Source organism: Mya arenaria, chromosome 14, assembly GCF_026914265.1.
Source record: "Mya arenaria isolate MELC-2E11 chromosome 14, ASM2691426v1".
NCBI lineage: Eukaryota > Metazoa > Mollusca > Bivalvia > Myida > Myidae > Mya > Mya arenaria.
Window position 1 is genome coordinate 33,202,516 of NC_069135.1, and position 22,477 is coordinate 33,224,992.

The following is a 22,477-nucleotide window of genomic DNA, read 5'->3' on the forward strand; positions in this document are numbered from 1 at the left end:
TTTTTCAGACTGTTAAACAAAATGTATTTAAGGTAATCATGATAGTGGTTGATTACGAGGAATAATAATTTGACATTCCCTGAATAATTAAAACAACAGCGATGGGTCTCTCGGCGTTTGTGAGATGTATAAATTGTATGTATAAAATATAATGCAAATAAATGACATAAAATAAAATACAATATTGTATAAACCCTTCCAATTGGCGAATAACAGAAACAAACACACGGTAAATATGATGATCTTTCTTTTTAGATTGCAACAAAAGTTTTAAATTACATCTAAAAGAGGCCAGCTCTTAGACTTTTAACAAGCTCATATCATAAATAACTCAACTTGAATATTGCCAAATGCCCTAAAAAATGTGTTTTCCAGATATCAACAAACAATTCACCTCTTTATTCACAGAATATGGCTGCGGTCGAGAAAAAATCGTAGACAAAAAGATTATGAATTCAGAGAAAATAATCCAATTATTTTTCTTTCCAAAAAAACAATCAATATTTTTCAGGTATATGAAAACTGTGTACATTAAGCAATATACAAGCGGTAAGACAAACACAAAAGTAAATCACAAATTAACATTATATAGGGATAAAATAATAGGCATTATATAACCAGTGATATTTTTTGAATTAATTTTACTGCAAATTGGGAAAACAGTAGACTTTGGGAATAATACCAAATTATGCCAAAATAGTTAATATAATGGCAAGTATACATGTTTTCACTTTTGTATGCATACATTATGCTGTGAAAGAATTAGTCTTGTTAAGATTGTGTTTATTTTTCAAGAAATTCATTGCTTTTTTATTTATTATCATGGTCTGCATTTATCAAATTGGAAAAACAAAATTTGATGGGCAAAATGGACATTTTTTTCGCAAGGGGAAACAACCTTTAGAAGGCAGTAAACTGCACCAAAAAATCACTGATAACAGAAATCTCATCTTCGATATATGACAGAAAATCGGCATATACAGTATCAGAAGATATATACTATCTGTTTACATACAATTCGAAGCAAACACGAAAACAGTGATATTTGAATGCATTTAGAGTCACGCAATGATTAATCTAACATTACAATTAATATCAATCGCAAAATAAACTCTGCTTATTTTTGTTTCCTATAAAAGTGCATTGATTAAAGCTACTTCGCGGTGTATAAGAAAAACAAAAGAAGTTCACATCTTGTAGTGAAACACATATTTAGTGCCTGATACATTGAAATTTCAATCATGGCCACAATTTGTGGGATGAGAATAAAAAAATACATAATGTATTAACAATAAGCCGACAACACAGAAACAACACAGAATTGCGTTATTAGTAAAAAAACACGAGCATTTGACGGTATAGAGGGGACAGGGATAGCCTATCTCAACACATGCTCATTTCCACAAAAAGGAACGGCGCGCCAAACTGAACACACATTGTCCGATTTAATTCAGAGTTGCATAAGTGTGATCCGTGCACCCTGAGCGAACAGAGGCTGTATCCGCCCGCCGCTGGCTGTGAACTGACGCTCGTCCATCACTGACGACGGACGGCGCTCCAGTCGGTGCTCTAGACGGCGCCCTGGAGTACCCAGGGTTATCGAATCTTGCATTTCCGTGGTACATATACTCCATGCCCTTCATGGATCCAAAGGTGCTATACGCCGGCGGCTGGCCGACACTTGGCGCCTTCTCGCTATAGGGTGGGAGTTTTACGTCAGCAGGCACGTGGTAGATGTTGTTGTCGATGCCATGGTGACCGTGATGATTGTGTGATTGCTCTCTAGCCTTATGCTGGCGACGACGGCAGCAACAGAAGACAAGGACCGATATAACGGCGAGCAAGAAGAGACCGCCAAGGATGGAACCCACTGAAACACGACACGTGTTTACAAACAACTTTAAAACAGCTTGTTATATCTCCTTTTACAATTTTTTCGTCAAAATACTATGAATAATCGTTTAATATATGAAAGCTGACTCACGTATGACGGGAAGATTGGCGCGGGGAGCCCCGGTTGAGCGTTCACGTAGGCCCTGTGGTAGACTCTCGAATGTCGATTCTGTTTGATAGACATGTGAAAGGCGTGGTGAAAAATGGGTCAGACATATGACAACAATAAAATGAAAGTATATTCTAAATTATTTTATCTTGACCGTGAATCCAGCTATAAGCTGTATCATATTCATGTCATAGGTGTGGTGAAAAATGGGTCAGACATTTGACAACAATAAAATGAAAGTATATTCAAAATTATTTTATCTTGACCGTGAATCCAGCTAGAAGCTGTATCATATTCATGTCATAGGTGTGGTGAAAAATGGGTCAGACATTTGACAACAATAAAATGAAAGTATATTCAAAATTATTTTATCTTGACCGTGAATCCAGCTAGAAGCTGTATCATATACATGTCATAGGTGTGTGGAAAATGGGTCAGAAATTTGACAACAATAGAATGAAAGTATTCTCTAAATTATTTTAGCTTGACTGTGAATCCAGCTAGAAGCTGTATCATATACATGTCATAGGTGTGTGGAAAATGGGTCAGAAATTTGACAACAATAAAATGAAAGTATATTCTAAATTATTTTAGCTTGACTGTGAATCCAGCTAGAAGCTGTATCATATACATGTCATAGGTGTGTGGAAAATGGGTCAGAAATTTGACAACAATAAAATGAAAGTATATTCTAAATTATTTTAGCTTGACTGTGAATCCAGCTAGAAGCTGTATCATATACATGTCATAGGTGTGTGGAAAATGGGTCAGAAGTTTGACAACAATCAAATGAAAGTATTCTCTAAATTATTTAGCTCGACTGTGAATCATGCTATTAGCTAATATGAATCACTGTCAAGTCCGTTTCATGGGAAACACCAGTACTGAAGTCATTTTTTCTGATCAAGGGGGTCGTATCTCTTGTAGGACTCGGGTCCACGACCTTTTAGGTAAAAGACGGATGCACCGATACGACTTTACTATTCGCGTCCTTCCATCTTAGGTTCGTCCTACGTGTGTACAACGTAATGAACTTGTTTGTATGTGATATAGACACACATCTTGTAATAAAGTTTGATGCAAGTATCTTTCGTGTTCAGAAAGTAAACCCGGGGGCACTTATGGAAGCTAGCAACGAGGCATAGAGTTCCAATAAAGAACGAACACGAAATAAAACCAAGAATTAATTGGCACCTCTGGATTCTACGTGGATGGTAAATCTGCATTCAGCCACGTTTCTGTCGAAATCGAAAACCCTGTATATCTGAGGATAGTTCCCCGGGCGGTAAGTCTTTTGCCTGTCGGAACAGCTCTTTTCAGCCACGCCCACATTGTCGGAAAACCTTGGCTCCTCCCACTGGGGTATTTCGTCTTCAAATATGAAGATGTCGCCAGGGCAGTTATAGAACACTGGTGGCTGGGTGTCTGTTGTGGTAAAACAGGCTTATAGCTAAACTCTCATAGATTTACCTTTTTTATAATTTTTTGCGTAAATATCTGCAACCCAATGATGTAAGATTGCTGACAAAAATCAGAACGCGGATTTTCATATTTCTGTTCGAAAATTAATGTTTTATGGCTTAAACCGTTACTAACGGTTTAAGGAAAATGCAAAAACATCATTTTTTGAACTTAAATATAAAAATCTGCGATCTATTTTTTTGTCAGCAATCTTATATCATTGGTTTGCAAATAATTACGCAAAAAATTGCTCTTTCCAAGACAGATTTTTTTTGTAAAAACGGTAAATCTTTGAGAGTGCAGCTTTAAGGTGTTGGTAAACTATGAACATAAGTATTATATAATGTATAACGTGAGTTTTAGTTTAGAATAAATGCGTTTTTATTGCATGAATCTATAAAATATTTACCCTTTGTTATAGAGAAAATATGTCAATTGCTATCAGCTTAAAGCTGCAGATGTACCATTTTTACAACTATTTTATTTTTTGTCTTGGAAAGAGCAAATTTTTGCGTAAATATCTGCAACCCAATGATACAAGATTGCTGACTAAAAAACAGAACGCGGATTTTCATATTTCAGTTCGAAAATTAATGTTTCATGGCTTAAACCGTTACTAACAGTTTAAGAAAATGCATAAAACATCAATTTTTGAACTTAAATATAATCATCTGCGATCTAATTTTCTGTCAGCAGTATAATATAACTGGTTTCCATGGATTGTCGCAAAAAATGGCTCGTTCCAAGACAAAAAATAAAAAAAAGTTGTCAAAACGTTCAATTTGTGAGAGTGCAGCTTTAAGGTGTTGGTGAACTATGAACATAACTTTTATATAATGAATGACGTAAGTTTTAGTTTAGAATAAATGCGTTTTATTGCATGCATCTATAAAATATTTACCCTTTGGTATAGAGAAAACATGTCAATTGCTATCATCTTAAAATGGCTCACCTTCCACAGCAACTTTGAATTCACAGGATACCGCTTGACCATATTTGTCAATTGCGCTTGCTTGAACACTGGCGGTCTTACTCCAGCGTTCCTTACATTCACAATGTGGAATTAAGGACGGGTGATAGGTCACCTGAAAGGAAATGATATGAAATCTAGAGTTTATTTGCTAAAGAAGTCTATTAAGAATCAATTTATCAGGCGCGGGATGGCATTCCCGGGCCCATAGAATCTTTATTTCATTAATTTTAACTACATGGATCCGACGGGATAGTGTTCCATATGTTCGTGTTCTGGATTATAGTGAAAAAATACGTGCAGTCTAATTATAACCTAAGTAAATTTTATCAATGTTAGCACCTGCAGTCGAACGCCTTGACCGTCCATGGCATGGATGCCAGAAACCCTGTCATTAATGGTGGCCCACATACTTCCGGCGTTGACGTTAACCTTTATCGTGTCTGACGGACACCTTATTATAGGCTCCCGATCCGTCTGCGTACCTTTAGTGAAAAGAAGCAAGTAAACAGCAAATGGAAATAGCAATAAGCATTCGGAAATTAACATTTATCAACCAACAAATGGCAATTAGCAATAATAAAATTAGTAAATGGTTTGTTCTATTGAATGACTTTCCACAATTATAAAGTTGATTTATTGATGCACATTTTATCATCATTTTGGTTATCGTTAACCGATTTTGGTCAGTATTTTCGCCACTCGTAACAAGTCGGCCATCTCCGACAACCTCGGATAATAACCGAGCGTGCTCCCGACTCACCTTCACAGACGGGGCAGCACTGGTCTGGTTTATCGACGAAGTTATCACATTTAGGAGCTTTACAAGTCATAGCCGAACACGCTACCTCCCCGTCAGCCATACATTCACATGTCTGGAAAAATAAATTAGTGAATCATTGGATACTGAGGGTGTATTCAATCAGGTTTTTTTTTAAGAGACCTAATGTTAGTAGAGTGGCGCGCCGTACGAGTTATCTAAAGATTGTCATAATTCGATATGCAGACGTTCAAAGGAGTTTTTTTGTCACGCAGAATTCGGGTTGAAAATGAATGAGTCCTCGGTACGCATATGGGTTCGGCGGAAGTACATGAACCTGTAACCCCTCAATACTGACCCAACTTCATTTTCCTGAAACATCGATGTAGACTACGCCGAATGCGCTAGCCGATGAAAACCAGCACATTTGACGTATGTCTGCTTAAATATACCATCCAAATTAGGATTGAAAAAGTCATACAGACATGTAAAAATCGCGGCAGTCCTACAAGAATACCGTGCATGAATCCGGACGATGTATATCCCCAATCTGCAGTGTTCGTCCATTCTCGACGGTGCAGTGGTTGGCGGCGGTCCGGCGACAGACAGTGGCGCACCCTTCGCGACAGCAAACATTGCCGCTGATACAGTCATTGCTTTCGGTACACTGCTCCCCGCACACGCCATCAAAGCTGTTGGGTTTCGGACACTCTGCCGGCTGGTAGACTATATCAAACACAGAAAATGTATTAATAATACATGTAGTTCGCTATCATCATTTATAACGTCCATATCCGGTTGAAGTCATCATCATCATCATCATCATCATCATAATCATCATCGCCGCCGCCGCCGTCGTCGTCATCATCATCATCATCATCATCATCGTCGTCGTCGTTGTCGATTGCAGTTATGCTATTATCGTCGAGAACAACGGAATCAGCAGCAACAAGATATTGTATTTTTTCAAGCAAGTAAAACAAACAGCATATATCCATTATATTGCGATCTTACCAAGCGAGTAAAACGGGGGAGCATTAAATGATATCGGTGTAATATATTTTAAACATCATCCAAATTAATTTGCTATCGTGTTATCGTGTAATATTTCTCATTTAATTCTGTATGCTAAACTTACAGCTTTTTTCACAATGGGTGCCGACGTAATCCGGCGGACAATTGCAGTACTCTTGGGTACCGTTCCGGATGCATGACCCCCCATTTCGGCAGGCAAGTTGGCTGCATTCCGCTGTAAAATAGTATGAACATATAAATGCTGAAATGGAAAACTCTTTTTGATATGTTACGTTTTGTAATTGTTATAATGTAGACGTGCAGGTATTGGTATATTATATTACATGTAATACAATTATGCAAACAAGAATCATAAATGAAATCTTTATGCAATCAGGAATAGTTTGAAAATATGGACCGACGCACTTACCTATTTAACAATTTGGTCGGAAAACCCAAACGGACATTCGGAGTACGTCCGTCCGTCCGTTCGACTTTTCTAGTTTATGAACGGTAAATAAACAGTTAAAAATCATTTTCATAAGGGATCAGAAGCACTCACCAATCTCGCACTTGGAGCCGCTGAACCCTAAAGGACAATCGCAGTACGTCTGTCCGTGCGCCGCACGGCATTCCCCTCCATTCTCACATTCGCACTCCGCTGAATGGTACAAATAATTGTTGAATAAAAACTAAAATTATTTTTCTTCAATTTGTTAAACGCTTTCTGCATATAGTCTAAAAAAACTTGCGCGTTACAATTGGATGCCAACTAAATCTGTATGTTTAAAATGACAAGAGGCATAACTCGAAACATGTTTAATCCGGAGCTTGCAAAAATTAACTTGTTATGTATGTTCTATGTTCAATCTGAATATATATCTGGAACAGTTTCTGAGTTGTGGTCAACGTTTTTGCAGATGGCAGTTACTCGTTCATTATTAAAACAAGAGTTATTGGCCTTGTTATTCATGAGCGTATAAACACGGTTTACATGTGTTCTAAGTCCCTTGAGAAGAACTTGGAACAGTTTTTGAGGACGACGACATCAAAGCGGCCACGAGAATAGATGGCATCATATTTCTTGACATAAAAATACTGAAGTCGTCATTGCAGTCCAGAAGAACATATTGAACGTCTTAAAGCTGCACTCTCACAGATTGAACGTTTTTTGTTGTTTTTTTTTGTTGTCTAGGAACGAGCCAATTTTTGCGAAAATCCATGGAAACGAGATATATAAGACTGCTGACAAAAAATAGATCCCAGATTTTTATATTTATGTTCAGAAATTGATGTTTTATGCATTCTTCTTAAACCTTCAGTAAGGGTTTACGCCATAAAACATTAATTTTCGAACAGAAATATGAAAATCTGCAAGTCATCAATCTTATATCAGTGGCTTGCAGATATTTACTAAAAAAAAAATGCTCATTCCAAGACAAAAAAATAAAAAGGTGTCAAAACGGTAAATCTGTGAGAGTGCAGCTTTAAAAAAAAACTAATTCACCTCTCAGACAGTAGTCATCGGGTCATTTGGCACAAAACAGCAAGAAAATAATGCTCACGTATTTCGCATGCGATGCCGCTAAACCCCTCCGGACAGTTACAGTAGGGTTGGTGGTGGTGGTGGTGGTGGTAATGCGCCAGAGAGCCGCCATTTTCACACTGCACCTCGCCACTTCCGTTGTCTGCAAAGTAGTTTTAATTATATTTTTAAATCAGTTGAAACCCCGTTATATCCGTCTTAAGACCGTTTCAAGTTTACCCGAGAAATTATGCCGTTGGTGTGGTTCGTACCTAAGCGCTCGCCAGTAAGCGGCGGACAACACCTATACAGTGTGAGTTGTCAATATTTTTGTTTGTTGTTCTTTTCACTCAAAATACCAAACACTCGGAACTGTGTATTCATGCTTGTAAAGCCATACTTGTATTCCGCAAAAAAAATAACCTGTCAGAAAATCACTACACCTAGAAATCTGATTCTCGTTCACCAGAGTGACGATGCTATGCTTACCACATTTATCATTATCAAACCTCTGATAAATGAGAATGAGAAATCTAGTCTAGCACTTAAATGGGCACTTACTGCATCGCCCGAACATGTCCCGTGTAAAACCAGAGCAGCAGAAGTCGAAACAGCGGTACAGTGAACAGTTCTTCGCGGTGTAACAAACCCTGAAACATATACAAGGAACTGAGGGACAGTATTAAATTAAAGGTTTCGGTGGGCGGGGTTATATCGTCATTATTAATCGACGAACATAACTGTTGTGGCAGTCACCCACATGGACACCATCCAATGATATACCAATATTTAATCATGAGTTGCCGAACAGTTTATCTGTTTAAAGGGCTAGACCGGATTTCATCTGCCGGGCTTATTGATACCAGACACAATGCCATTCCCGTCCCCAGGGCTTTTCACAATACTACTGTGCCAGGGGCCCCATTGATATATCTTAATCCCCCACCCCCGCTGTGTGTCATTTTACCAGTTGAGTTGAGATAAATTGGTTGAGTTGCATTTAGAAAATTATAAAATCATAATGGTATACTAATTGAAATATGTAGTGTCTTACGGGCAATTGTCCGTGCTTCCTGCGTAGTAGATGTTGTACTCATCATCATTTTCATCCGAGTCATCAAATTTACCATCATATTCTACTGAATCTTCGTGATCTTCGAAGTACGAACAACAAGCGATCGTGACGCACGTGAAATTTCCGGAATGGAGGGAACGACACACGTGCGTTTCGTTGTTGACGGACGGACAGCTCTCTGGCTGCTGTTCGCTCCATATCCTAAACAATAGATGTGATTTTTTAATTTCAAAAGTTTTACATTACTATAACGGGTTTATTGGTAGTTTTAATTATACTAGCAGTATCAAGATAAAGAATACACTGCCATTATAAGTAAAAGGTCCCCAAAAGCAAGCAACTTTAAAATCATCATGGAAGTCGCTGTTCTTTACCTTATTGACCAAATAATCGTCACCAATGCTTCAGTTTGCCATAAAACCAAAACAGACAAACACAATAGTTTAAGGTTGAACATTGAACACTTGCCGTTAGCTGAACAAAGGTAATAAACTTCAAACTAAAACTAAAGCGTTCATGGTTATATTTGGGTCAGAAAATTCACAAATCGATTTTCACAAATTTGTAAAATATGTGTTAACGAATTTCACAAATCGGTTTGTAAAAAAATGCGTACAGCCACACAAAAATAATGTCCTGATTAATTCTGCATTTCATGCAATTTTGTTACTTTAGACTAGTTATTATGTTCATTCGCCCATCTGTCCGTCTGAATTATTGTCTACGAGTGGCCAAGCCAATTTTGGTTGGTCATTTATTTTTATTATTGGGGAAAATATTTGAAGTAATCCAGAGAAAGCGCAATTGTATATGCTTTTATATTCCCATGTACTTCTTTCGATCAATTTGTTTATTTAATTGATTGAAATAAGTTTATGATATAACCAAGGCCGGCATTGGCGCATGAGAGTCCTATATAAAACAGCAATGTCACGGTTAGCTCTAGATACAGTCAATCGACACGGGTTGAAGCGTTTCAAAATATTCTATATTTAGAAATATCCTGTCACGATGTTAGTCAACATTTTGCAGCTTGATCGGTGAATTTTAAATGCATCCAGGATACAAATTGCTACTTTTAACAACAACCTGCGCCATTTATACAAATTATTTTGTTTCCGCTTTGCAAAAAAACCCCGCAATTTCTTTGATCAATATCATGGAGACGGATGGTAAATTGCAAATAAAAATTGCTTGTATAACATAATTATAATAACTTTTTACTTTTGCCAAAAAAAGTTATGCATTTCTGTATTTCAAATGCTTATTTACATTGATCAATATATTCTATAAAAATACTGGTTAAACCAAATGTTTTCGCACACCGCACACAATTTGATATTATGATCCAAATTAAGGAATAAATTGTTATACACTCTTCCTGACTTACGTAATTCAGAACATTGTAATCGCGATATTACTTCAAACTCTCAAAATAATACAGTAAAAGTAAATAACAACAACACGCATGTAACCATTTGAAAACGTCTGCCATCACGACTGCCCGGTCGCAGATGACACAACAACAGCAGCAGAAACATAAATCAGACAACAGACGGCATTGGCACACAGTCAAAAACCGCGCGCGCCTGATACAAACAACAACAACAATAACAACAACAACGACAATAACAACTTTACTTACAGTCCCTGCCACCACCACTGCCCCGTCGCAGGCGACACCGCTAACGTTGCCAACAGCAGAAACGCAATTCCCGCAGCAGACGACATTATCGAAAATATCACAACCGCGCGCTACAGTGACATAACCCTTTATATGAACTTCAAATTGAATCTAGTATGCTTCGGGTATGCAAATTTGAAACTTGACGCTCAAGTGCTCTTCTATAAAAACGAATTGTTATGAAAATCACGATATCACTTTTTAGTCTCATGATAGGCAATGTATTTTAAACGAGATATCGGCAACTTCCCGGTGATAAATCAGTATATATACTGATTAGGGGATTCTAACAACACATTTCTTGCTAGCGTCCCTAAGTCATCGCCCTGAGCTTCCCTTGGGTCCACAGATTTTAAACGAATAAAGTTGAGGCGTACAAAGTAAGGGGCCACGATTACGAACAATCCCAGGTCGAAGTCTAGACTCAGGAAATATGTTTTATGAAGGAACAAAAACTTATATTTATACCATTTCTCTAACAAAACCAATATGTATATAATTGTACAACACTCAAACAGTAAATTATTTCAGCAATTTTTACCATCAATGCTTTGCTCGAAGGAAAGTTTTGCATTATTGATATTCAAGATTATGTGAGCCAACGTATAAAGTGACACTCTTATTCAAAATCAATACAACATGTATAACAAACATAGATTTTGAATGCTAAATCTTTAACTTCTTACTGAATAATGCATCTATTGAAATATTACAGATAACAAGATTATAACCGTGTATTTAATAGATGAAAGTGTTTTCTGCACATTTCTTTCAAATTAAACTCGATATCCTTTATAAGAACCATTATTTTCGACATTAACTCATCCTTTTGGTATATTAAACGAATTGTATTAATTGTGAAAAACCTTAATTGGGAGTAAGAGTGCATCTTTAAGGTTGCATATAGCAGAAGCACACTCCATGGGCCGATTGTTCAGAACTTTGTTAATGTAAACAACCTTCTTTACAGGATCGTCTTTAACTTTCAAACATTTACTGCTCTGAAAGTTTAATGGATACACGTGTGATTTGCAGTATTTCCAACAAGATTTGAGACAACTGTTCTCATGTACTTGTTTTATTTAAATCTAAGAGCACATCATCAAATAGTTTACGTTGAAAAGTAAACAACGATGTCGCAAATCACTGTCAACAAAAAATTTGAACAATCGGCAAATTGTATAACTGGTGACAGAACGCATTTGAAAATTGGAAAATGGATTAAAAGATGGAATTTTTACGCCGATTTTAAAGTTGGTAAAACAGCATCTATTAACACCACGACGATACAATGTCACTTGGTTCTTCAGTAGCGCCCCCTTCACCCCACGATACAATGTCACGTGGTTCTTCAGTAGCACCCCCTTCACCCCACGATACAATGTCACTTGGTTCTTCAGTAGCACCCCCTTCACCCCACGATACAATGTCACTTGGTTCTTCAGTAGCGCCCCCTTCACCCCACGATACAATGTCACGTGGTTCTTCAGTAGCACCCCCTTCACCCCACAATACAATGTCACGTGGTTCTTCAGTAGCACCCCCTTCACTCCACGATACAATGTCACTTGGTTCTTCAGTAGCACCCCCTTCACCCCACAATACAATGTCACTTGGTTCTTCAGTAGCACCCCCTTCACCCCACAATACAATGTCACTTGGTTCTTCAGTAGCACCCCCTTCACCCCACAATACAATGTCACTTGGTTCTTCAGTAGCACCCCCTTCACCCCACAATACAATGTCACATGGTTCTTCAGTAGCACCCCCTTCTCCCCACGATATAATGTCACGTGGTTCTTCAGTAGCACCCCCTTCACCCCACGATACAATGTCACTTGGTTCTTCAGTAGCACCCCCTTCACCCCACAATACAATGTCACGTAGTTCTTCAGTAGCACCCCCTTCACCCCACGATACAATGTCACGTGGTTCTTCAGTAGCACCCCCTTCACCCCACGATACAATGTCACGTGGTTCTTCAGTAGCACCCCCTTCACCCCACGATACAATGTCACGTGGTTCTTCAGTAGCACCCCCTTCACCCCACGATACAATGTCACGTGGTTCTTCAGTAGCACCCCCTTCACCCCACAATACAATGTCACTTGGTTCTTCAGTAGCACCTCCTTCACACCACGATACAATGTCACATGGTTCTTCAGTAGCACCCCCTTCCCCCCAACAAGTACGCGGAAGCAGACAAAAATAGTGCATATGTACTCGTGGAAAAGGTATAGCAAAATAACTTGAACATGTATTAATCTAATAAACATAATATTATACGTGTAGATACACAGACATAACTAAGATGCGAAATGAGGTCCAGGGCTGTAATCCAATGGCCTAAGCTTAAAGATGCACTCTTACTCCCTGATAAGATTTACCACAATTAATAATATTATTTTAATAATCCAAACAAGATGAATAAATGTCGAAACCAATAGTTCTTATGAAGGATACCGAGTTTAATTTGAACAAAATGAGCATAAAACACAGTATATCTACCTGCTGAGGCAGTAGACCACAGTAAATCTTTTAGCATTCACCAATCATTTAATATCTGTGCGCTTTCTGCTATAAAATACATAATTGCAATCTTGTTTTTAGTAATTAAAATTTTCCATAAATGCATTATTTAGTAAGAAGTAAAAGATTTAGCATTCAAAATTTATGTTAAGTCAAAAGTTTATCAGTCAAAATTGATGTTTGTTATACATGTGTATGTATTGATTTTGAATAAGTCACTTTAAAGCATATTAATGACCTTGACCTTTCAGTTGAGTGTTCGGGTAATAAGCCAGACATATTAACCTTGGTCCTCTTCAATCATTCAAGGTTTGCTAAGACCCCATTAGAACTGGCAGGTTAAGTTTTAGTACATATGTATACATGATATCTGACAAAATCTCACACTCAAGAAATCATTTAAGCAGAGTCGAGTATATAGTTTTATTAATTAACTTTATAACATTTTGTGTACAGAATAAATCACAGAGAAAAAGTCTTACCAATTGTTTCATAAACTAACTTTTTTTCCCTACATGCATATTGGTCCATTTTCTAAAGTATTTCAAATGATATAATATCAAATAAGAACAAGGGCTGTCACAGAGACAGCGCGCTCAACTAGTTTTATGTTTCAGGACTTAGTGAAAACATGCATTGATGACTGTCAGATTAGATTACACGCAAAACCATAACCAGAATTTCTAATTAAATTAATAAAAGACCAGAATTTGCATCATGTGCAAAACAGAGTTATCTAACCTGAATCTGTGTACGATACATGGTTGATATAATTATTTCTATTTTTATTTATATTATTAAATTATATAAATAATTATTGATATATTATTTCTGAATAATAAAAGGCAATAATTTGCATTATATGCAAAATAGAGTTATCTAAATTGGTTATGTAAGTCGCTACATGTAGGATGGCTGAAATAATGACTTAATTGTGCTTACATGCAATACTTTATTTAACCAAGGTGGGACGCCAACACTAGGGTGAGTAGTATAGCTCTCCTTATTCTTTGAATAGTCGAGCTAAAACAGGGGCTCCTATTCTACCATTGATAGATGTGCATACCACATACATTAAACTAAACTAAGCAAAATATACAATTATTAATCAATATACATATAGATGTATGGGTTATAGGTAAATTGTAGAAACATCGTAAAATATAAAAATAATTAAATGCGAAGTAAAACATATCAATAGTTTTTAAAACAAATAAAATAGGTTACTCTTCAAACAATAATATGACTAGTAAAACTTAATCAAAATCTTCTTTCATTTGCTTTACAGCATAAAGATTAATAAACTTTTAAATGAAACAAATCCACGATATTTCAAATGCAGTTCCTATAAACAATCAACCTCATGTATAATTCAGATCAATGGTTCCGACGAAACTCTTCCTGAAAGACTGTAAACCTGTTTCCGTAACTTAATGCATTCATAACTTGACCAAGGAAGGTACAGAGTATTAAATTAAGATAAAATTAAGTATTAATCTACCCATATATTTGTGAGGCATACATTGGAACCAATACAAAGGTTGTAGCAGTTTTTAAAACAAAAACAATCAATTAAGAGTATCTCCTACCGTAATCCCAATAAAAAATGTAAGAATACACATTTGTGAAAAGAAAAGTGAGCATTAATGTGCTATCATAATAAACATAGATATGGTTATAACTGTACAATTATATTATTTAAATGCTAAAATACTCAAAACATGTTGGACCGATTGTCCAGAACATTGTGATAAACATCATTTTTAACTTTTTGACATAAAAAGGGTGATGATATATTTCTATATATAACAAGCACAGATGAAACAATTGCCTCAAATCTTGTTAGAAATACTGCAGATCACAAGGGTATCCATTAAACTTCCATAGCAGAAAAGATTTGGAAGTTAACAACGATGACATTTATAACAACATTGTTCACATAAACAAAGTTCTGAACTATTGGCCCATTGCATCTAAAGCATGTAAAGGGACTGGTTCACTTCTTATTTGGTCAGGCATCCCAAAATTTATGTAAAGTGTAAACAAATTGCCTATTTCAATGTTAAAAAATGAAATAAGAACTCTAATTGGTCATAATTATTTATAGATGTTATAGAAAATGTTATAAGTTGCCAAAAAGATATTGTAATGCTATTGAAAATTGAATTATTTTAGGTTTGTATTAAAGACATTTAGATTAGGTCTTTGTTCATAATGGTAAGTAAAAAGTTCAATATCAGCAAATTTTACAAAAAGAAATGCCGACGTAAAATCAGTGAATGAGTTACTTTAAAGTCTGTTTGAGAATTACACAGCATGCATGGCAATAACAAGAAATATACAACCTGTACACATTAAGTTAATATAATCTAAATATATATATATATTATCACATTAGCTAGTATTTAGTTCCATCTGTAATGAACACTTTTATAACCACTTGTATCTAAGACAGATATATTACAAAAGGCACCAGTCAGAAATGATATCACACTAACAAAAGTATGTGAACTTGTCTACTAGTTTTGAAAATCAAGTTAAAGCATATTTTGCACAGATTGCCAAAGAACACAATCAGTAACAAATAGATCTGATGTGATAAATCATTATTTTAAATCTAAAACATTGGCAAGTTAATGGCAAATAAAGAGCGTAATTCTGAGCATTTCTTTTGAAGGCTATTTCAGTTCAACATATAAACCCGGGGGGGGGGGGGGGGGGGGGGGGGGGGGGAGGCAATTATTTTAATAGTAGATGAATGGGGTTATATGTTTACTGGTAAATGGAATAGCCCTTACCAAATAACAAACAGCAAACTATTTCTCTCTTTTTTTTAGGTATTTGATGAACAACAATGTGAATATTGGATGCCTAGAGACCCTATTTTATTCTGATATCATTTGAAAGGTTTTTTAGTTGAAAAGGTTATGTACAAATTTTACTGAAAAAAAAAACATACATCAATATTGAGAACACAATGAAGGATTGAAAAACAGGCTATTCTTTTGACAATGGTAGGAACTTGTATAAAAATACAGTATTCCAATCAATAAATTATGTGATATCAATCACGCAAGTGGATCACAGCAATCAGTGTTAAAAGAAGTACAAAAATATATATAAAAACAGAAAAAGTAAAATAGACTAAAACAAAAATGCAATTGTATTAAAAAAGTTGTAAAAGATTAATATTAAAGGATAAAATATAAATTACATAATATTCATGCCAAACATAAATGGTAATCACTTACAAATACTAAAACACTATTTTTTGTTTCAATGAAGCAATCACAAAACAGGACATTTAATATAGTACTAAACAAATATATATTTGTAAGCAGTTTATATAAAATGCACCAATACATTTGATTAACATCAAACAATGATGATAACACATCACTTATTGACTATTTTTCAAGTGGGGGAGCACTAGGTAATGTGTCTCTCTCCGTGTAAGCGGGCGGGGGTTCCCCATACCCTCCTGGTGGTCCCTGGGGAGTTCCCTGGTTGTAGCCCTGGTATCCCCCGGGCTGGGGCCCGTACTGCTGGTGAGGGTATGACTGTCCTGTTGGGAACTGGCCCCCAGGGGAGGGCTGATATCCCTGGGGTTGCTGGGGGGCAACTGGGTAGCCTTGTGGATAGTTCGCAGATCCGGGCTGCACAACTATCGCCTGAGTTTGCCCTTGCTGATGAATCACTGTGCCTCCTCCTGGTGGGTTGTCATGGTAATATTCACCTGGAAATTTATTTAGATATTAACCACTATTAAGAACACCATGACAAGTAAATCAAGACCTTCGTCAAGGCTATTCAAGAGGATGAATTGCATAAAAAGGAGCAAAACAGTGTTTGCTTGAAGTTAAATCAAAGCAATCTTTATTCATTCATACACATCCAACAAAAAAACTGGTTGTACTGACATCATTGAATGATAATGATCATAATTGATAGCAATTAGCATTACATAATAATTTATTAAAGAAGCCCTCTTACTCCCAAATAAGACTTAGCACAATTAATACAATCGTTTAAGTATACCCAAAAGGATGAATAAATGTAAAAAAACAATGGTTCTTAATAAGAAAACCGAGTTTAATTTGAAAGAAAGGTGCAAAAAACATGGTATTTCTGCTTTATGAAATGATAGTAGATCACAGTAAATCTTTTAGCACTCATCAATCATTAAATATTTTAATTATTTTTGCATTTTCAGCTATTAAATAAACCGTTTCAATCTTGTTATCAGGAATTAATATTTTCCATAAATACATAATTTAGTAAGTAATTAAGGTTATTCACTCAAATTTATGTTTTTTATACATATATATGTATTGATTTTGAATAAGGCCTAAAAAAAAAATACATTTGGTTCGGGTTACCCGACCCTACCTACGGAATAGGCGCCGACCCTAACGTTTTTATAGTCAGTTTGAAAAAAAAAATGAAAAACTAAAATCAATATGTAGTTTAAAACCTTAATTGCTTATATAGAAGATAACTTTAACACCATTCTCCAATGATGAAAATGACATTCTTATATAAAGCCTAATAAAAAAAAAAGTAAAAAAAAATTAAAAAAAAGCCTACCTACCCTACCTATTTTTGAAAAGGATGTAACCCTAACCAAACAAATTTTTTTTTTAGGCCTAAGAGTGTCACTTTAACATACTTGACATCCCAAGGAAGAAAACACCCCAGAAACAGCTCCAAATCCAGCCCAGCAGCAACAAGGCCGTGGTGATAAGTTGCAGCAGCCCAATACCAACACTCATCATGCAGCTGCCGAACTTGGAACAACAGTCCATATCCTCATTACGAGAGCAGCAGCAGACACTAAACCCTGCCAACATGGTTCCTGTAGGTGAGGCAGAAGTGCAAAATGATCAAATAGCAGCAGCAGACACTAAACCCTGCCAACATGGTTCCTGTAGGTGAGGCAGAAGTGCAAAATGATCAAATAGCAGCAGCAGACACTAAACCCTGCCAACATGGTTCCTGTAGGTGAGGCAGAAGTGCAAAATGATCAAATAGCAGCAGCAGACACTAAACCCTGCTAACATGGTTCCTGTAGGTGAAGCAGAAGTGCAAAATGATCAAATAGCAGCAGCAGACACTAAACCCTACCAACATGGTTCCTGTAGGTAAAGCAGAAGTGCAAAATGATCAAATAGCAGCAGCAGACACTAAACCCTGCTAACATGGTTCCTGTAGGTGAAGCAATAAAATAAAATGACACAAGTATAATAATGAAATGTTAACAGACTCGCAAAGTCTAAAGATTTCATGCAATTCACACTTAATTTTTAGATATAATGATCACACATGCATTATTCATCTTTAATTCTACAGAGCAAAGACATGTGAATAACTAGAAATGTGTCCATAGGACACGGATGCCCCCACTTCGATTTTTTGTCACAGAAAATAAGCCATAATGATTATTCAGGATAATCTCAAGTCTTTTTTTGCAAATAAAGGGCCGTAACTCCTAAATGACAAAAGCGATTTCCATGGCTATCGAACTTGATCAAGATATTATGGTCACAATCATGTATGTAAAGTTTGGTGAGGATTGGACACATACTTTTCAAGAATTAGATTGGAAACATATATTTTTGAAGTATTTTTGGCAAAAAAGGGCCGTAACTCCTAAATGACTTAAGCGATTTCCATGACTATCGAACTTGATCAAGATATTATGGTCACAAACATGTGTTTAAAGTTTGGTGAGGATTGGACAAACAGTTTTCAAGAATTAGATCGGAAACAATCTTCGGGACGTACGTACGTACAGACAGACAGACAGACGTACGTACGGACAAGGGCAACCCTATATGCCGCCACTTTGTGGGGGCATAAAAAGATATCAGATTATGGTAGCAGTCAGATTCTTTACTTCACAACAACACAATATATTCCTAATAGTAGTTAATGTAATACCACATTTTGGCCATACAGAATATTTACATAATGCTTTATTCATAATAGTACATTAACCATACCAAAACCAGGCACAAGGAAGTTGAGTATACAGCATATCACAGCTATTGGCATAGGCATGGCTGGCACAGCTATCCTCTTAGTTTTCCCACGGGCGTTCCCCGCACCTTCGCCAACACCATCTCCATGACCCATTGTCGAAGCTGTAATGCAAAGCAGCTAGTTTATATTATTTTGAAAACAAATAATACATTATCAGGTATCAAAATTTTGTTTTTAGAATTATTCAATTGATTTCTCCAACTTGTTGTATGCCTCAAAATTTTGAGATAATTTTAAACTGGAACATTTAATATCTGAGTACAACACTTTTAGTATCATGTGACAAGAGACAATGTGTCTTTTCTGTCAGTATACAAATGATTCAATTTTGTAATAAACTTGGAAAGAGTGTTCATTTTCAAATCGTTTTAAGTTAACTTTTATGATATTAAAATCCATTTAAACAGAAAAAATAATTGAAACAAATGTCTTATTTTTTTTAAATGAATCAGTAATATATTCCACTGTTCATACCTAACTGCATGATTAATTTTCATGTGAATGTTGATGCAAGAGTTATGTGAATTGTTGTGTTGTAAATTCAAATGTTTATATGCATGGATACTAGCATGTACCCAGGGTTTCTGCCAGGCCTTTATGACTTGTCGGGCCGACATCCCTTCATAAAGTGAGGCTAATTACCGACACACGTTAATCTCACCTTAATGTCGCACGTGTAGAAGCAGAAAATAGTGTAGTTATTAATAGAGTGAATTTTTTCATATCTTTTGTGTGAAAAAAAGTTGTTAAGAAATTAATGTCATTTTCTTGCTTGTTCACATCAGTGTGACCCATGTGAGAACCCTGTTGAAGTCACGTGATTCCTCACTCTGACATTGCAAACAACAGAAAAATCAGAAATCAAGAACACCAATTTTATAAGTTGAAATTTTGATTGATGTTTTAAACATGAAAAAAAAAAAAATCATTCCGTCTAAGAATTTCAACATATCTAAACACAAACTCCTCATGCCTCCTATAAGTGTGGCAGTCTCATTGTTCTGCAAGAAAATACATGCATGCACATGCAAATGATGTAACCTGGCGTGAAGGTGAATGAAGCTCGCGACATTGTCGTAATATAATAGAATAAAGAAGTATTTCTTTTCTACTTGATAGTCTCCTATCTGAATGACTGAGTGTTAGGTGTATTACATGATACAGATAGCGTTTAATTATTGTTATTTGTGTACGATAGCCTGATCCCCGCATCATTATGTACAAGGTCAGCAGACTCCAGGGAGGTCTCGTTTTACACATTTCACTCGGTACGTCACTGGTGTCAATATAAACATAACTACTCACTACCATGTGAAATTGTTTCATAAAGAAACTTCTGAGGCATACCAAAAAATATGAAAAACATCAATTTTATAGTTGGACTATATAGCAGATAAGTTTAGCTAAGAATGCAGGAAATCACACCATTTGCACTACAATAATTAAAAAATTGATGCCGGCAGGGGACAACCCTCCTAAACCACTACTCAGTCCCGACAAGCCTTTGAAAAATCCTGGCCGGAAACCCTGAGTATCTTTTAAAGTAACTTATTTTATAAGATGGGTATTCTAAAACAGTGTAAACACTGCATTCAAGTTCAAAACAGGATAAACATTTTTTAATCATTTTCATAAAGTATAATATGTTGATAAATCTAAATTTCAAACATAGCAGAGATATAGCGTTGTGAGAGATATAGAGTATTAGGATGTGGTCATTTCATAACCTTTTCTTTTCTTAACAACTCAATCTCGGTCAATTTGTTACCATTGTGGTTGTCAATTTGTAACTGTTAAAAAAACAATTGGTCATACTGTAACCCTTGAACAAGGTGAGAAGTGTGCCATTTATAATTATCACCTCATTTAGGTTAAAAAGGTGTGACATTCCTCAAATTCAGGCTTAAAACATGGCTTATTAGCATTTCTCAATCAAGCAATGTTGTTTCATGTTCGATTTTTTTCTTTGATGATTCTTCTGTTTTAATTATTATACCTTGAAGACATCTACTTTCAATTTGTTTCTTATTTCTAATCTAGTTTCACTATATGTCTTTCGCTTTGCAGTTAAAATAATCATAGTTTTACATTGGTTTAGATTTTGACTGACTGATGTCGCTTTTATGAATTTGCTTGAGGAGTAAATTTACGTGGTTATTTCATTCAACTTTTGTTTATCGTCACACAGTTATTTAAAAAAAAATAATAAAAAAATATATAATTTATGTAATAATTATTTGTATTTAAATGTGTGGCACGACTTTATAAAATACTACCGTTTGTCGTTCACTTTTCCACTAAATATCTTTGTCAAAACTTACGTTGGACCCAAGTCAGTTTTGGCTTTGATACATAGTTACATATATAGAGCTGTGAATAATTCAAACCACATCGGTATTTTTAATTAATTAATAATGACAAATGTAGTATTTTATACGTTAAAACTTTTACCTGGGAGCAGGAAACAGTGTAATTTAATGCAACGCAATAAAAATCATAATATGGCATCCTAAACCAAAACAATATTACAAATGACGTTCTTTGATATAAGGGACGCTATTCTACCGGAATAATGAACAACAAGAAACGGAAGTAGCACACAACACAAGTGTTCGGAAGTCATCAGAATTTCGATTGGGGGTAAAAGATTGGCTGGACTGAGCCATTTCCGTACCAAATCATATTAATAACAACAATCAACAGCTTATGACATATATGTATTAAATATATAAGTTACAAAACACACTTAATAATGTTTGGAAAGACACCGTGTGAACAATAAATTATATACTCATTAAAAAGGAACCCATACAGAGAAAGGAAAAATCTATGACCTAGAAACAATATGGCTCTTATGACGTCATGAATGCAATAGCTGCGTCCCAGGTTAATCAGCGCGATTTTTGATAATTGTCCAACTAAACAATCAATGAAAACTAACTGTAGACAGTATAGTAAACGCCGATATGTTTTTTTTCTTATAAAATGAAAAAAAAAACTTATGCAATAAATAGGTTTAAAAACGGCGCCGGTGTGCCGTTTTGTCCATAATGGCACACCTGGTCCGTAATAGCCCGATGGTGGTGTGAAATGATAGAACAGAACAGAACAGACAGTTTATTAGACTTATACAATAGTATATCGTCTTAATATATAATAGTATACACAAATCAATGCCACGTGTCTAAACATCATAGTTTTCAAAAGAAATAATTTCCATGACTTGAAACAGTAAAACTAATATTTATGAATAATAAATAGACTATAGATCAAAAGAACTAATTAAATAAATTCATTCAATCAAACCTAATATGTATGAGTAATAAATAGTATATAGATCAATTTTTAACATAGGCAGTGAGGAAAAAAAAACTGCATAAAGTTAAGTCACAATGTTAATTAATGTATTTCTAAT

At 35.6% G+C, this 22,477-nt stretch overlaps 2 protein-coding genes across 2 annotated transcripts; both read right to left on the bottom strand.

Annotated features, from left to right (window-relative positions):
• Positions 1 to 230: 230 nt before the first annotated feature.
• LOC128218165 (neurogenic locus notch homolog protein 1-like) lies at positions 231 to 10,609 on the bottom strand. Its single transcript, XM_052925738.1, has 13 exons — positions 10,453 to 10,609; positions 8,787 to 9,008; positions 8,294 to 8,382; positions 7,773 to 7,895; positions 6,770 to 6,868; positions 6,332 to 6,442; positions 5,711 to 5,919; positions 5,197 to 5,308; positions 4,776 to 4,918; positions 4,416 to 4,548; positions 3,197 to 3,427; positions 1,985 to 2,062; positions 231 to 1,870 (listed from the first exon to the last, which is right to left on the bottom strand). Exons 1-13 carry the CDS (start codon positions 10,536 to 10,538, stop codon positions 1,446 to 1,448), a joined length of 2,061 nt encoding a protein of 686 aa, XP_052781698.1. The 5' UTR covers positions 10,539 to 10,609; the 3' UTR covers positions 231 to 1,445.
• A 5,145-nt stretch (positions 10,610 to 15,754) lies between these two features.
• On the bottom strand, positions 15,755 to 21,618 carry LOC128218500 (TM2 domain-containing protein DDB_G0277895-like). Its single transcript, XM_052926173.1, has 4 exons — positions 21,514 to 21,618; positions 19,023 to 19,163; positions 17,690 to 17,875; positions 15,755 to 16,756 (listed from the first exon to the last, which is right to left on the bottom strand). Exons 2-4 carry the CDS (start codon positions 19,153 to 19,155, stop codon positions 16,428 to 16,430), a joined length of 648 nt encoding a protein of 215 aa, XP_052782133.1. The 5' UTR covers positions 19,156 to 19,163; positions 21,514 to 21,618; the 3' UTR covers positions 15,755 to 16,427.
• Positions 21,619 to 22,477: the final 859 nt, after the last annotated feature.

Excerpts from the sequence above, each read along its gene's own strand:
- LOC128218165 (XM_052925738.1), bottom strand. The coding sequence starts at position 10,538 with ATGTCGTCTGCTGCGGGAATTGCGTTTCTGCTGTTGGCAACGTTAGCG. Across the intron at positions 9,009-10,452 it reads CAGTGGTGGTGGCAGGGACT|GATATGGAGCGAACAGCAGC; the intron begins GTAAGTAAAGTT and ends TCTATTGTTTAG. Across the intron at positions 4,549-4,775 it reads GTCAAGGCGTTCGACTGCAG|GTGACCTATCACCCGTCCTT; the intron begins GTGCTAACATTG and ends ATTTCCTTTCAG.
- LOC128218500 (XM_052926173.1), bottom strand. The coding sequence starts at position 19,155 with ATGGGTCATGGAGATGGTGTTGGCGAAGGTGCGGGGAACGCCCGTGGG. Across the intron at positions 17,876-19,022 it reads CTTCCTTGTGCCTGGTTTTG|GAACCATGTTGGCAGGGTTT; the intron begins GTATGGTTAATG and ends CCTCACCTACAG. Across the intron at positions 16,757-17,689 it reads TTTCTTCCTTGGGATGTCAA|GTGAATATTACCATGACAAC; the intron begins GTATGTTAAAGT and ends ATAAATTTCCAG.